We start from the raw sequence: 17,759 nt of genomic DNA on the forward strand, positions 1-17,759 counted from the left end.
AGCAATGTGATGTCAAGAACGGCAAAGTTAACAGCAAACAAAATGAAACCAAGACGCGCCGCCACTACAAACTTTGCAGGCTAATACTTATGTACAATATTTTGCCGCAACAGAGCCCACATGTTTGTTTCGCACACGGTCGTTCGATGTGTCAGTCATTACGACCTTCCCTTTGTACGTTCAATGCGCGCATGTTGAACACAGTCTGTTGTCGCGTCTCTCTTGCCGCGCTCTGCCTTGCTCTGTCGATCCATAACTTTGTTATAGCTTATGCACGCCCGATAGCCCGCCCCCAGTGGAAGGTTATGGTACGTGTCCACAGCACAAGCGCTCCTCACTTATTCAGCCGTACACATGCCATACCTTTGTATGAGTACAAATGTTGCTTGCTTGTTAATTCGGTCGTTTCGGCGGTCGGTCGTTGGTCGATATGTCGTTTCGTCGCGAAGCTAGTCAGTCGATCTGCTGACTGGTAGAGTATGCCTGTGTCTGCATTTATTCAGCTTATCCGCATTCCACGCACTCTATACCGCCAGCGTCCGATTACAACATTTGGAACGGTTATCGTCATCCTATTTGCCCGTTCGCCTGTTTGCCTGACTGCCTTTTCAGATTGTACTTCGCCCCTCGTTTGTCATATGCCCCGCCTATCTATGCACATACTGTTGTTGATGGATTTTGCGACCGTAACGACCCTTCTTCGTGCCTGTTCATGAGCTCTGGCGTTAGCATGCTTCTCCTATGGCACGGCATGTCGGTGTTTTTGTGATTTCCATTTACGCGCATTCTACTTACATACCTCCCTCAGGTACATATGAATGAGTGTGTGTGTGTGTGTTAGTCAGTTCGCGCTAACTTCAGTCGATTGTGTGCGCCCCTGCGGCTATGCTTGTACGCCCTTCGCTTATCCAGTTTTTCGTCGTCACCGCCACCAAAGCTACTGCTGTTGTTCTGGTGCAGATCCTTCCATTAGATTTATTGCCGCATTCTGCACTGTTATTCGTATTCCTTCATTTATTGTGAGGCGCATGGTTGGCAAACAACAACAACAAAATCGTCACAGTTTTATATGATTTTGTTGTTTTTGTTTACAATTGCCAAAGATGCTTTTTGCTATAAAATGTTACGGCATTACATCGTCCTTCGTTTGCACATGTCCCGTCTGTTCCCGAGACCGACCGCCCGCTCCTCATTCGTTCAACCTTTTGCCGGCAAAAGCTAAGGGCTGGTTTTATGTGCGCTTGTGTCGGGCATTCGGTTCTTTGGTTGTATGTATGTATGCGCACATTTGTGACCCGGAGTATCGAATTTACTGCTGTTCGCATTGCGTCGCAGCCCCTTTCCGCGCTTTACCATGCAACTCAGCAGTAATATCTGCATTTGCCACTCGCCTGATCCGTCCGCAGGGTGAGGGTAGGAAGGGAAAAAATCCTTTCATTAATGGCAGAAAAGTTTTTCTTGCCATCAGCTCAATTTTTTCGTCTTTCGCATTACACAATTTATATAATTTTTTTGCACGTGTGATCGGTTGTGTGCGGCTTTATGCGCTCACTCGAGTTAGTCGACTTCTTCAAACTAATGCTGATTTACTGTAGCCAAAGTGCGAACTTGAATAGAAAGCACTGTGTGTTGGCTATTGGCTTGTTAAGGGGAATATCCTGACAGGTAGTTATGTGCGATTGCACTGCCGACATGTTAGTCTATTGATTAACGAATCCTATTGTGACTATAAGTACTCGTACCTACTTAACTTAACTTTCCATAGTTCTGTTTTACCACACTAAGTCGAAGAATTTTCCTCATTGTATATACATGGACTTGTTCTGGACATGATCGACATAAAGAGGCATTTCTGTCAAGAGACATTCTCGGCTGAGGGAGTATATAACAAAGTCAGGATATAATATTAGTATCACTACATATGAAACGAAACATCGCTTCGCTTATTATAATTGGACGTAACATTCACTAGAAATCTAATATACTTGCCATGTGCGATACAAGATGCCGTCATATGCGCCTAACACCTACATACATATATAACGGTAGTACATTCATTCATATTTTTACTCCACACCAATAGTCTTTCGCTTTGGTAACTCTCGTAGTTGCTTACAGACATTACTACAAACTGTGCCCATTCAGACCCGTAAAACACCAGCAGCATCCACGCAATCAGCTGTTTTTCATGGCGTCCTAACAATTCTCAGTTTTAATCGATTTACGTGGTTGCTCTTATGCAGTGTTTTTTGCTCCATTTCGCACTTTGTTCGGTAAAATCACATTTCCGTTGATGGTAAACCCAGCAGCCAACGATACAACATTCTTGGTATTGAAATATGTACATCAATGTATACATATATAAACGCCCACATGCACGCTTTCATATTTTCATAGTGTTAGTAAAAGTGCTCGAAATTATGTCTGTCCGCATTGAATGGCCCGAAAGCCAACAAGCTCTGTACAGAAGAGTAGCGGCAATCCATGAAATGTGGGCAGGTGGCACTGATGCAGTCTGCAGCCTGACAGTTCCGTGCGACAGACAGCAGGATCGAATGGAACAACGAACAAACGATTAGTTGACCGACTGTCCCAGCAATTGTCTGTCTATATGATTGGCATGGGACGTTGCTGGGCGTTTAGTCGGGTTCATCCAACGCAAAGTGTATTGCTGAGATTTTCATTTATTCGTGCGATACTTGATGGTTGGTGGAGTTTTCAGGCCGTCTCACATATAGTTGTCCTCTTTGATTCGGTCTGTGGGTCTGTATGTGTGTGTACATGCATGTTGTGTCGGATGCGCCTGGTGACAGGTGGATGGGAGCTCATTGAATATGTATTAACCATTTACGGTGTTGGATGGATATGGAAAATCGATTAAAATTATATACCCCAATGTGTGTACATGTATATTTATCATTGTATGTGTGTACATATTCTCGTTTATGTCCACTTTGAATTCGCTGGTAGAGAATAAACGAATCCTGCGCACACACACGAGGGTTGCGACGAACGAAGTAACGAGTAAGGACATTCATGCCGACGAAGTCGTGTCTGTCATTTCGCTTCCATTCGTTAGATATGGTTGTTGTGCGTGGTTCGTATTAATGCGCCCTATCTTTGCTCTTATGCGGGTGGGCCGCGACATAGTTCTGCAGTGCTGAGCACTCGTTCGTTTGACTACTGCTACTAGCTTTGTCTAATGTCTACTCATTTGTTGTTGTGGTTTTCTTCTCTTTTCGATTTAATATAAATGCTTTATACATATATTTGCAATTTTTTGCGAAAGCATAATTTTTATATGACAGTTTATTTTCATTTACGGGACCTAAGTGCTGATCGAAGAAATTAAAAATGAAATGTAAGCGAAAATATTGCAAAATCATTGAGGGATATAGTCACGTAAACAACTCAAATTATTCTCAATCGTTTTTTGTTTTTTATTTAATGTCATTGAATGTTATTATTTCTCTCTTTTATTTATGTTGCCATCACTTTATTTTATACATATTATATTGTTCGCGTTATAGTTCATTTTTCTGTCGTTTTTTTATTTATTGGTTGTTATTGTAGTCTCTGTAATAGAATATAGCGTCAATATAGCCAGCGGTTATGACAAGCATAGCCGTTGCAACAATATAATTATAGTCGTCGCCTTTGCTTGCCAGGGGTTCCAGAAATACTTGTGGGGGCTCGGCATCTGGTGCATTACTCACAGTGCCAATTTCTGTTCTGTCAACAATTTTGTGCAAGTACGTACATATGTTCGTATCTTTTTCTCGCAGATGATGCTTTCAAGTACCCTAGTAAATATTGCCGCGCGGTATTCACTAGGTTTTTACTTTACGCACTACCATTTTTTCACTTGTTATTGCCTTGCCCTCGGCCTCTTTGCGTATCTACGCTTTCGCCCTCTCCGACAGCACATATTTGGTGTTGTTGGACATACATACAAATTTTGTCGGCAATGTTCCGCAACATTTTATTTGGTTTTTTTTCAAATTGTTCTTTCGATTTGTAATTTGTTTTTCAATGTCAGCTGCTCCCCAATTTCATAATTTATTTGCTTTGATGGGTTTTAATTTCATTTTGTGCGTTACACTCTGTGTCAGTTTTAATTTTAGTTTTTACTCCAAGAAGACTTTGATTCCTATTTTTTCACTGCGTTTATTGCTGTTGCTGTCGTTTTGATAGTTTTCCACCTCATAAACCGGTCACTTCCTTTTTATTGGTCTGCTTATTTTTTGGGGATGAAAGTTATTGTAACTGTCTTCGATTGATCGATGATGTTTTGTCAAAACTCTTACATGTAACAGAAACAATAAAGTTGCAAAGTTAAATTGATGTAAGATTAGCTTGTACGGATAGCAAGCAAAATTGTAAGTATTATTTAGTAAAAACATAGAAACAAATGTTTATTTCAAAATATTTTATTGGCAAGTTTTTTTGTCTGATATTGGAATAGTTGAAGCCTACGCTAAACATCGGAAAAATATTTTGATGGGCATTTAATAGTAGTTGTGGTTGAACTAACCTTTTTTGTATGCTACAAAATGCAAACTACACCTCAATATCATCGCTCAGCCAAAATAACATTTTTCTCAGTCAAATCGGCGCGTCACGGCTCTCTTTGTTCTCCTCACCGACGTGACAATAATTTGCTTTTAATGGTTCGCAGCGAAACAAATTATGTTGTCATTATTTTCCAATTGATGCTAGTTCAATTTTGTTGTAACGCGTTTCACCTTTTACTCTGACACCCGAGTGGTAATCATATAGTTCAGCAGAGCGTGTGGGTGACGAGAATTAGAATGGCAAAGTAATTGTTTGATACAAATATATTTACGTGGTACGTACGGGGTGTGTCCATATGGTTGACATTCAGTTGTCGTTGTTGTTGCAATAAGGATATGGACCTTAATTTGAAGCTACAAGATATGTGATATTGAAGCATTGCTGCAAGCAAAGAAAGTCACAAACATCATGTAGTATGCAATTAGATATATGTATGTACATATGTGTTTATTTGTATGCATTTTGCATTGAGTGCTTTTACAGGATTTTGTATCTTTTGGATAATCAAAATCATATATGTACGTATGCTTCGGTTATGACTATGATTTGTTGTTTTTGTAGTCACGCATACAAATTTCCATATTTATTAATACATATCCTGTTTGACAATTTTCTGCAGTTCAATTCAAAATCATTCATAGTTCTTGCTAATTTGTTTCTGTAAAAGGTACGGCTCAAACACATTTTAGAATTTGCCTTTTCCTTTTAAAACGGTTTTTAACTTGTTCGTCATCACAATACCAAAGGATTTTAATAAAGAATTTTGTTACTTCGGTTTTCGAAGAAGGTTTCCTATTTCATATGATATACTATGCTTAAGTCGTCTTAGTTTATATTTATAAGAAATATAAGTTCCGCCACGTAGCGAAAAGAAGAAACGACTGGCGCGCGGTTGTTAACTCGGCTATAATCGCGTAAGCGGTGTCTACGCCAATTAAGAAGAAGAAGAGTTCCGCAGTGTTGTCAAAAATATATATTTAATCACATTTTGTTTTTGATTTTGCAGACAAATACTTCCAGAGGTCAATCACCTTATCCGCCAACACATGGTCAAAATTCAGGTTCCTATCCAAGTTCACCCCAACAACAGCCGGGCGGTCCACCACCGCCACCTCCGCAATCATCAAATCAAGGAACGGCTGCTGCACAATACTCACCGTATCCACAGCGGTATCCTACACCGCCTGGACCGGCGACAGGTCCTAATCATCGAACTGCCTACTCACAGCATCAGGTAAGTGCAATTAAAAAACACATGTGTTAGTTTTTACTTAAAAATTGTAAAGGATAAATATTGAGGGAATCTTTCAGATTCACTTATAATTGGGTTCCTATACGTAAAATTACTTATCCTTCACAAAAATTTCCATATTGCAACCATTCACACGTATAACATTTTATTAAACCTGGCCCAGACGATAGTATGCATATTATCGCACATCCATTGAAAAATTGACCATTTTTTATTTTGAAAAATTTTTTATTTTTTTTTTCGATGCGCACGAAGGGATATTAGCATTACAAAAGCAAGGAAATAATTTTTTTAATTGCCTTGAGATTATGTCTAAATGTCTTAGTAATAAGTAGGAGTGCTTTAGAGCTGCCCCTTGGTCTGAATTGCTATTTCATCGGACATCCATTCAAGGTTGGATATCTCATGGATTTCGAGTATTTCGTGTCGGCTTAGTGATAAATCTGGGCATTCACAGAGAAAGTGGAAAATAGTAGATCCTTGGTTCTGTTCTTGTCATATTCAGACCATATCTGATTTATTATCTTGAAGCTTATTATTGAGCTCCATCTGTTCTGAGCTATTTGTTCAAAATGCATATAAAGCTTTCTTTTCATTGTTCCCAGTAATATACATCTAAATTTTTAACCAGTTGACTCACCGAGCCCCTTTATATTATAATAGCGCTATAGTGATGTCACACAACTGTCAAAAATGATTATGTTTGCCATACTATTGTGCTTCTTGTTGTTGCTAATGTATTGCCATAACATTTAATGCAACAATGTAGTTGTGTTCACCTGTGGTTTAACAATATTCCTTTGTTGTTGTCCTTCTACAATGCAGTGTAGATTAATTTGCAGAGCTCTGACGTACATTCGTCCGAAATGTGAGCACCAATGCAAAATCATACGTACATACATATATACATACGTATGTATATGCCGTGTACATAACACCGTGCAAATATGTACATTTGCGGGCGTGTGCGTGTGCCACTATTCTATCCCTGCACTTGTCGCATCAATTACAATTGAACACTTTGTCCTCGACAACGCTGGCGCCTGATGCTGCTGCAGCAGGCTGTTTTATTGGATTGACTGTTGCTATGCGTGGCACGTACTGCGGCTGCAGCTGCCGCTGAGGTCGATTTAAGCTTTTGCGCTTATGTTGTTGTTCCTTGTTATTGTTCGGTGTGTGGCAACTGCATTGTGCAGATGCGTTGGTTGTTTTTGCTTTAGTTGCTGCTTCGACCTATCACTTGGCACTTAATCATGATAAATACGGCTTTACCATTGTTGTTATTATTACAAACTATCTAATTATTGTTGCTGTGGTTGCAACGGCTTAAATATTCGGTTGTACGCAGTTTAATGCAAAATAATAAGTGCAAGTGTTCCACGAAATATTCTCATTTAAAATATGGCTTTTGCCATGACGCTTGTAAATCAATAAATATATTCTCCAAACTCTTTAATAAGACTAATTGCAAAAGTCATAGACGCACAAAATATTTACTCAGTTTTTTTTATATACATATTTCCAATTTAATTAATCTATTTCTCTCATGTTGGTATAAAATCAGTTGAGTCTAAAGAACAAATTTCCTACGAAAATTTCTCAATTTCAGAAATTTCTTTTGTAAATTTCAAATTATTTGCTAGGAATTTCATTTTACGTTCTGTGACGTATATAAAGTAAACAACACACACATCCAGGTTAGTGTGAGCCCATCTACATACACACCATATGTACATACATACATATGTATGTGTACATTAGTATTAAAGTCGATACATACCATGACCATGTACATACATCCATAATACGTAGAAATTTTCGAAATCAAATTGGTGATATTTTGTTCCAGGAATTACACAAATACCGTTATACTATTTCTAAAAATTATTAAAATTTGAATTGTACTTTGATACTTGTATAAACAGAAATTTTATTAATCTTAGAAGTGTATTTAAGGCTTACAGAATTCTCTCTAATTTTTATATCATGAACAGGGTACATATAGTTTATCACGTAGTTTTTAACATCCTGAAGGAAACGTCGCAGATTCTGTAAAGTATATAACGCAGTTTTCAATAAGAGCGCTTCAAAAAGTTTTTATAAATAAAACAACAACGGTTTGGGATATCAATGAAATTCTTCATTCCTGTGAAAGTACATTATGTATGGAACTCGATTTCTTTTACGTGGCCACGCTTGCAGAAGTTCAGACGCTGAAAATAATTTCGATGGGTTTCAAGCATAAATCGGCCGAAACTGCTGCATTTTCACGTTCGATATTCTTCCGAAGTTCATCAATCAACGCTGGTTTGTTGGCATAGACCATTGACTTGACGTAGCCCCACAGGAAATAGTCTTAACAGCGTCAAATCACACGACCGAGGTGGCCGCTTGATTGGGCCGATTTCGTGAGATAACACGCTGATGAGCTGAGTCGATTTAGACGTATCCATCTGTATATATGTACATATATGACCGCCATCCAAATGACATGGAAAATTTTCTTATTTGAAGAAAAATCTTCATGAAACTTTCCAAGAAAATGCTACAATTTCAGAACACTTTTTTTTCATCGTAGAAGTAGATCTCATTTAAATTGGTCAAAATCAAGATCCTTTTATACCCTGTTATAAATACTATAAGAAGTGCACTGTGTAGCGGTGGCTGTTTATATTATCATTGTCTATGTTAAGTTGATTTATTTAAAATGTTTATATCATAAACTATGCTATGCATTAAAAATGCTTGAATAAGAGCGCTACATATAAATAATGTCCTTTCAACCTTTTTTTTGGTTCAAAATCAATGCGCTCACATATTTAATATTTAATTATTAATTAAAGTATTATATATAAATCCAACAAGCCACGCAATTAATTAAAAATCACAATAAAATAAATAATAATTTCTGCAGCTAAAAAGTGGCGCATTACTCTGAAATTGACGTATTTTTGCTCTGTTAAGAATTGGCAGATAAACAATGCTGGTGAAAATAAAAGCAACCGGTATGGTATGTACATATAAAAAATATCACTTTAGTTATTGTTTAAATACTTTTACATATTTACCAAAGTACAAGACTCATCAGTACCATTAAATTTTTTTTTTATATTTTTCTTCGGATTACGGAATTAATAATACACTTGTATGTAAAGGGTGTACCAACATGAATGATACTAAAATGAAATACAAACAAAAATTTGTCAAAATAGGTTCATGTTTTTTGTTATACAGAAAATTTTGTGCCATTTATGATTTGAACAAGATGTCGATTAAATGGCCACTACGGCTTCATTTGCATAGTTCTATCCATTTCGGATGTGATTTTGGCTTTAAGACGCTAAATGTCGTTTTCGAGCTTCTCGAGCGTTGCTACCATTTCTCGAAGTTAACGAGTCGCCAAACTTTGCACCCAAGAAATAGGGATCATCCGTGTAGATTTCATCAAATTTCGTTGAAAAAGTCGGTCAACATCGTGTTGTACCAAAGTTACATGTTGAAATGACCAATCTTACTGAACACTAACGAAATGTTACACAATTCCGTAAACTCACATCGCCGCCACGAGCTGTCAAAATCACGTCATCTAGATTGGTAGATACTGTATATGAATATTTGATATTTTTTATTGCTTTTCAGCTTCTGCAAACATACTTCTCCTAAATATAAAGTATACTTTAATGACTGGAAAAATATTTAATAATCAAGCATGAGTTAATAGTAAATAAAAAAAAAACACCAATAACAATATGGTATACTTGTATAAAGTACCAACAAAATATCTGGGATTTATTATAATTTCGCTGAAGTGAAATAGTTTTTATGCAATGAATTGAAATGAAAGTTGAAAATGCGTCAATGCAATCCAAATTAATTGTGAAACGGCAAATATTGCTTTGTGCGTGCGCGTGTGTGGCCCGAATTCAATACCCAGTAGGAAAAATAACTGGTTTTATGCTGATGCAAGACTTGTGATTTTTGGGTCTAAGCATTTTTGTCTGAAGTTTATACTATCATAAAACAATTTTAGATTGAAAATAATACTTAATATCATCCAAATCTATCATAATTAGTATATTGAAGCATAGCTGATGTCTTTCCTGCTTAATAAACTTACAATTACATTTGACTCCATAAAAAATGTGCTCAGCATTCATTTCTTAGTGGTCTACATTTACAAATAAATTTATAATTTACAGCCGCATTTACGCACACACATGCAAATATAGAAAAATACGCACTTTTCTTCTGTATTAAATTTCTATTAAAATGCACGCATACTTTCGTAAAAAAAAAATAATAAATAAATATTTTAAAGTGTTATTTGAAAAAATTCCGACAAATACATATGCCCACGTATGTATGTACATGAAACTTACGACGAGCAACAGCATAGCCTTTGATCAGAGCATTATGCCAGCGTGTTGTAAAAAATGGGAAATTAATGAAACTACTGAAGTAAATACGATGCAAATTGCATTGTGAAAAAGAGCTGTATGGAACAGCGTGCGCATGTGTATATTATACATTTACACTCATAATATTTGTATGTGTATGTGTCCTGCTGCAGAAGCTTTGTTGCTTCCCACCATATCAAAAAACATGTACATGTTTTGTTGTTCTGTATGCAATCACAAAAAAATTCATAACAAAAATGAATAGTGACTGTCCTGCAAAGTTTTCGCTGAAACATGAATAATAATTAATTCAATGCCGTTTTTTAATTCCTTGCCGATTTTTCTGTACAATTTGCGGCGGCAAAAATCCGCAACAATTTAAAGGATTGAATTGTTTTTACCGCGTAGTACATACATGTGTGGGGTTTTCTCATGTTTTGTCCATAATTAAAATGCCCTGCAATACCTTTAGAATAAAGCTTTTTAAAAAGTATTGCGTTGTTGAGTCTCGAGGCAGAGTGAAGAACTGTGAATTTAATGATATACATAGGTACGTAAAGAGTTAATGTAAAGTTTGTAAATATGACGAACAAAAAAACAAACCCTAACCTATATGTACCTTCTGATCAAATTTGATCCGGATTGAAAAAAAGACACTAAGTATTTTATTACAAATTTTCACCCGCCAAATACTAATGTATGCTGCAGTGGTATGGTGGATGTTATTAACGAAAAAGTGCCGTAATAAATTCCTGTGACAGGTGCAACGGGTCTACTTGCTGAGGATTACGGGCGCATAGAAAACTACGTCAACTAATCCTCTGGTTCTCCTTGACAACCGGGCAATACATACGCAATGAGCAATGTTTACGGCCAGACGGCTCATGATTTTAGGCCATTGGAGTCGGGCTATGCGTCTCTACGGGAGCGGTATCATATTCGACTTGGTTCATGAGCTCGGCTTAAGCTGGCACTGCGACCGAGTAAAAGAGACCCACGAGGAACTAAACACATTTCTTCCTTCTCCCAGTAGAGAAGTTTGGACCAATGTTTCTTTGATCTACAATTCCAAGCCGAAATCTACCTATTCACTTACTGATCAAAGGGTGAAAATGGGACAGAAACAGGCTTCTTCTGTTGTAATCCATACACAGAAGGCAGCTTCAAACTAAATGACTACAATTTAGTCTTTTAGTCTGAAATAGTGGGTATAACAGAAGGTTTCAAGTGGGCTTTTGCTTTAACCAGCAATTCCATAAACATTTTAGGGGGTAGCCAAGCGATGCTCAATACTTACTGGTAAATAAAATAAAAATTGAATGCAATTTTTCGAACCAACTTCACCTGACTGCTATAATTCACATCCCAGCTGATCAATAAACTGTTATTCACCACTGAATTGTGAACTTTATAATTTTACCGCTTTTTCTCTTATTATTTTTTTATATACAGTAAACAAAAAACGTCACCAAAAATATGTACAAAAGTGTGCGTTTACGCTTGCCACGTCTGCAAATGTCGTCGCAAAGACGCGTCTCTTCTCATCTTGCTCCCATGCTATATGATATGAACACCTTTATGTATTTACATATAAATTAAGTTGAAAGCAATATTAACAAATGTTTCTTTTCTCTTCTTTTCATTGCAGTATCCTGAACCGAATCGACCTTGGCCCGGTGGTACATCGCCGGCACCTAGTCCTGGGCCTGGTGGCCATCCTCATCCCCCAGCATCACCGCATCAATCACAGCATGGCGGCCCACCGCCCAGCAGTAGTCCCGGGCATGCACCGAGTCCTTCGCCGCAGCCATCACAGGCGTCACCATCACCACATCAGGTAATTAATTATTTGCAACGTCATGTGTACGCCACTATTCCTTTATATCCATACTTATATGTATGTATATACATATGTACGTGCCTTGCTCTCTTGGCAATGGCAATAAAATGAATTTCATTGCTATCAACATGCTGTTGCTTAAACAAATTAATGTTTACCTCGCGAACTGCGTGCATCGGTCTGTGGAACAGTTGTTCCGACTCCGGTGGTCGTGCTTCTACTGTGTGTGTATGTTGTGTGTGATTGAATTGTTGTCGTCGTAATTGTGCCACTGTTTGTCTTGTAACCGAAAAAATTGAGCTGAATCTGTTGAGGAAGAGTGGAGAAAAAAACCAAATAGATTTACGAGTGGCACGAAGTAGTTGAAAAGCAGTCGCCCCACGTGGCAAGAACGAAAGAAAGTAAGGTGCTACTGCAGCGGTTAAAGAATCATATGTTATTCGAACGATGGACGAGCATTTGAGAGTGTATGCGTGTGCCCATAAGTGAATGAAAGAATAAACAAATTAAATTGTCATACAATTGTTGCGCCTCCATTCGCTTTATTTACTGTGCGGTGGAATACAACTCTTGATTACACCTTTCAGTTGAATTGAATGCAATAAAATGTTACAATATAAATGTGGTTGGAGTCTGTTCTACTTCGATTTCAACATAATTTCTTATTCAGATAACTAGTACAATCTTAGAATGTCTTCTAAAGCTCATTTTTATTTCATCGACTGAGTTAACACGATCTAATTTTAATTTTATAAAAATCGTAAAGAAACAACATTATAAAAAATATTAAAAAGAGAAGTAGTAACTGTAAATCAAATACTGATTACACATCACCTTCAGAACTTTCTTTACTTTATGTTTCCATTGTGAACACCCTGTGCAATTACACTCACATTGCCCAGAGGGGACTGTCTGTGAAAGTACACATCTGCATTATATTATTTAAACAATTATGAAAAAATAGATATATTGAATTATCGATAATTATGCCCAAAGGTTTTCAATGGTTTTGAGGTCAGTAGATCGAGCTGGGTAAGGCATAACCTCAATTCCATTGACCCGAAAGCATTCTTGTGCCAGCCTACTGGTTTGTTTTGGATTATTATACTGGTGGAAAACCCAATTTATTGGCATGTTAACTTTTTAACTCAGTATATTGGAATGTGCGTAGTGGTCCATGATGCCTTAAATTCGTTGGATCGACCGAACGCCTTTGTAAGGAAAACTTCACCATAGTTACCACAATACTTGACCTATTACGATTTAAAGCTTTCGTGGTATATCGTGGGTCATACTCTGTATTAGGGAGGGGCGTCACACATACTCTCGAACCCCTTTGCCGTCATAAAGATCAATTTTCCACTCTTCAGTCCAAAGTACGTATGTTCCTACATTTTCAATGGCTAGATCGGATTTTCCTGTGCAAATTTAAGATGTGCTACCTGATTTTTTTTGTTTTAATGAAGGAGTCTTACGAGGGCCGCGAGTATACACATTACGATCTAGTAGCGACCGATATTTTCAATTCTCCAATTATCGATAACGCTTCTAAATGCCGCTATATCCTCTCACTTGCATGATTCTATTTTGAAAATGCACCGTTGTAATGCAAAAGCAAAACTAAATAAACACAGCAAACTACATTTGCATACAGTAATTATTCAGCCAGCCCCCCTTACATACACTCAAGAGTGTGCATAAAATGGCACGTGACCGAACTGCAATTGCGGCGATCAAAGCAAAAAAATTACTCAGCGACATTTCAAAAGTGCAATTTCATTAGTGAAGAGTGTGGCGTCGGCAAGCTTGTGGAAGGGCATTGTAGGGTCTACGGATCAATAGAACAGAATGTCAATTAGGGAGTTCAATTGAATTTAACATTGTGCGTTGTTATTTACATTTCAATGAAGGAAACAACAGCCAATGCATGGTTGCTGTAATGACATGCATGTAGGAAAAGAAAAAACATTGTACAGTGTAAAAAAACACGACAACAACAAAAATTCTATCGTATCTGTTTAAGCGCCTAAAAGCAGACAACATCATAGATGTGATAAAGTCAAATTTCCCTGTCCCTCTTGGCGCTCCATTTTTTATGCAATGCAAACATTGCCACATTTCTGCTTGTAAAATTACATTTACGGCCCAAACGACCACACAGACAATGTCAATGAAATAATACTGCAGCCCGAAACATTTTGACCATATTCAAATAAAACGAAATCGGAGCCGGTGAACACTCGTGGTGATGTGACGTAGCGAGTGCGATGGCATACGAAATTGCAAATGAATGCAAGCAATTTGTGTGCAGCAGCCAACAATATCAACAACACACATTTACTTTTACATACAATTTTAGTGTGTATTTTTTGGCTTTGGCGCTGGCGAGTGAGCAAAAGCGAACAAATTAATTCCGCAATACAAACATTTGATCCAGCGACAACCGTTAGTAAGGCCGACCAAACGAGCGATCGACCGACCGGCCGGCCGACTGACTGACTGGCAGTCCGTTTACTGAGGCAAATTAAATATGAAAGCAGACGAAAAGAAAAATAGAAAACATTCAGCTGAGGGAAAATGAATGCGTAGCAATGCAGGCTGACAGTAACAATAACAACAACGCCGCAGCATCAACAACAATAAAAATGCATTAATAAATAAAACAAAATCGCATCGCAGTTGAGTGCAATGGACATCGAGTATCTAATTTCCTATGGTCCCTATATATACATATGTATAAGCGCAATCATACATACCTGCTACACACATATGTATGTATGGAAATATATTAGTATGTATGTGTATTTTCCTCGAAAACGCCGCCACTATTGCCGCCTGCTTATAACACACGAGTCGCTTGAAACGCGCAATCCGCAATCGGCAAAGCGTCAACCAGCCAACGTCCAACCCACAAACCAGTTGGCAGCTACCGCTGTGCAGCCGTCGATTTGAATATGCAAACACCGGCATTTGACCGTCTCGTGTCGCTTTGGCTGGCGGGCTTGTTGGCTGACTGGCGGCGGCAACCCACACCAACCAATCGGTGTTAGCGGACAAATTAGTTATTGACGAGCTGTGGCGCTTGAAGTGGCTGCGCAAAGGAGAGAAGTGGAGGAGAGAGGAGTCACAAAGCGCACTGGACTTTGGTGTTGCAATACGACACCGCGTACAGTGGAGGAAAGTGATATTCTCCCTTGCATGGCAGACTGGTCTAACCTCTACCGAAGTTTGCGTGCGTCAGTGGCGATTTTAGAAAAAAAGTAACAACTACAATATCGTTATAAATAGTCAGCGCACACTTTATGCAACTAAATGGCGACAATCAATTGACTTTTGTGTGTGGATTAGGCTGTCTGGCGTTTTATATGCTGTCTGAGTAAATAGTGGTTACGCATATATACAAATATTTTTGCTTTCGGCTTTTATAAATAAAAGTAGGCAGCAAACGAGGCATTGAAGTATAAATGTACGTGCGTTTTTTGGCCAATATACATAAACGAATTCGATGAATTGCGTGATAAGCTTCTCTTTGATTGGTATTACAAATGACGCTTACCACTTTCAAGTATCTCTTCGATAGTTGCTCTTGAATTAATTTTTTCCTAAGAAAGTAATTTTTTCAGTCTTTTATTGTGCGGTTATACTTAATCTCAACAGTTCTGCATTTCGATATGTACCGAGTTTTCCAAAAGGGATGATATGATATGCCTCAAACCACAAGCTTTCGGTTTTTCGGAAAGCATTAGGCCTTGCATCCGTATAAAATTATCTGGAATTGGCTGATTTTGCCTTGGAACAACTTGAAACGATTTTTTTTTTTGAGAAAATCATCGTCTTCGCTAATGCTCACTTTCATCTGAGTGTTGCGGTAATGGAACAAAACTTGATTCTGGTGTGAAGAAAATCCACAAATTATTCAAGAATAACCATCTTATTCCTCTAAACTGATAGTTTGGTATGGTTTTTGGTCTGGTGGAATCAAAGATCCGTACTTCTTTCGAAATGAAGCGGTATAGATCTATGATAGCCAATTTTTTATGGCTGCAATTGGAAAAAGTTGATATTAACAACAACTTGTACCAACAAGACGCGGCTACGGGGCACAGAGCACGTGCAACAACCGAATTATTGCGAAAAAAAATTTGGAGACTCGATTATTTCAAGAAATTGTGACATTGAATGGCCTCCAAGAAGTTGTGATTTAACACCTTTAGATTACTTCTTGTGCGATTATTTGAAGTCATTAGTCTCTCAAACCCTCTTCAAGCTTTAGCAGTCAATATTGAACTCGCTATTCATAACGTTTAGTTCCTGCAAAATAAGTCGTGGAGGCCATTTTAATGACATTATATTCAGAACTTAATTGTATAATAAATAATAGTGACCATTTCCTGGACAGCTAAATTTTTTTGCAAGTTCTTTTGCCCGGTGATAACAAGGCATTGTTTTTTGATAGATCACAAATGGTCAGCTGAACACTCGAATACCCTTCATTTAATGTATCCTACCAGCACTGCTAATAGGAACTATAGTATAATCGTTTAACTTAATTGCCTTCCCATTGCTTAACTCTAAAAAAATATGTTGTTTTAGTAAACAGAAATCATTCACCACGACAGACCTTAACCACTTTGAATGTCGCCGATTGGAAAACGCTTTAGCGTGATTATGTAACACAGGAGCACACACTCAAAGCCGATTGCATAGCTGGTTAGAAATCAACTAAACGGCAAGTAACGGTTTTCCGTTAAGTCGACTGCACTAAGAAGGATAGCACGCCCGACGAACATACTATACGGTTGTAGTCCTCATGACCAAGCGACAAATGTATCGATAGTTTGCACTTAGGCGCTTTAAATTATTCAACACGCAAGCATTGCTTACTCCATATAACCTGATTGCATCATTGTTGTTATTGTGTGTAAGCAAGAAAGTATTCGGCTGCCAGTTGATTGTTCCAGGCACACTAAATAACGACCGAGTTTACGGTGACGGCAATTTCTACAAACGCACGTTGGTCAAAGACAGCTGTGAAATATGCGCCGGCAATCAGCTGGCACTGCGGCTTCTCTGGTGCTCAGTCGATTTTCCATTTAAGACAACTTGAATTATTAAACGTGTAACTTTGTTACGGCTTTTGCTTGCCGAGGGATACTTAAAAATGTATAAAGCTTTGCAGTAAACCGATTTAATATAGATATATCTTAAGGAATATCAGCCTTTGTGGCATATTTTCGTTTACTTTCCACCGCCATGATTGAAAAGATTGAGCTTTTTCACAGACAGCACAGCGTATTAAATGAAACATGTTGTTAAAGTGTATTATTCTTTGAAAATTTAATAAACTCGACGTTGTCAACGCACCTTAAAACTACACCATCAGCTCACAACTGTCCACGTACAACTTACATATGAAGGCTGCCTGCATGACCAACAGTTGCAACAGCTTACAACCCAAAATTATTATTGACACCACACTACAATGTACTGAGTTTCAGGCCGACTCACAGCCTCAACTCACTATTCACGTCATGTTCAGGCGGTAAGTCTGTAGCATTCTTGCCGCGAACCCAACGCACACTCGCGTTGACACACAACTCACGTATTTGCGGCGCTGCGTTTTATAGCCTTGCAATGTGTGTCCGAAACCCACTCTGCCATTCACACTGAGATCCGCCACACGACGTCATATGTT

The 17,759-nt window shown here is 38.1% G+C and overlaps 1 protein-coding gene across 11 annotated transcripts in view; it reads left to right on the forward strand.

The window, feature by feature from the left end:
• LOC105231571 (trithorax group protein osa) overlaps window positions 1–17,759 on the forward strand; it is an 89,185-nt gene that overhangs the window by 21,645 nt on the left and 49,781 nt on the right. For all 11 annotated transcript variants that reach the window (XM_011212938.4, XM_011212939.4, XM_049461160.1 and 8 more), the window contains exons 3-4: window positions 5,582–5,809; window positions 11,873–12,061. In XM_011212938.4, the coding sequence (XP_011211240.2) occupies window positions 5,582–5,809; window positions 11,873–12,061 (417 nt within the window). The remainder of the gene's footprint in view (window positions 1–5,581; window positions 5,810–11,872; window positions 12,062–17,759) is intronic.

This window comes from Bactrocera dorsalis, unplaced genomic scaffold, assembly GCF_023373825.1.
Source record: "Bactrocera dorsalis isolate Fly_Bdor unplaced genomic scaffold, ASM2337382v1 BdCtg011, whole genome shotgun sequence".
Lineage (NCBI taxonomy): Eukaryota > Metazoa > Arthropoda > Insecta > Diptera > Tephritidae > Bactrocera > Bactrocera dorsalis.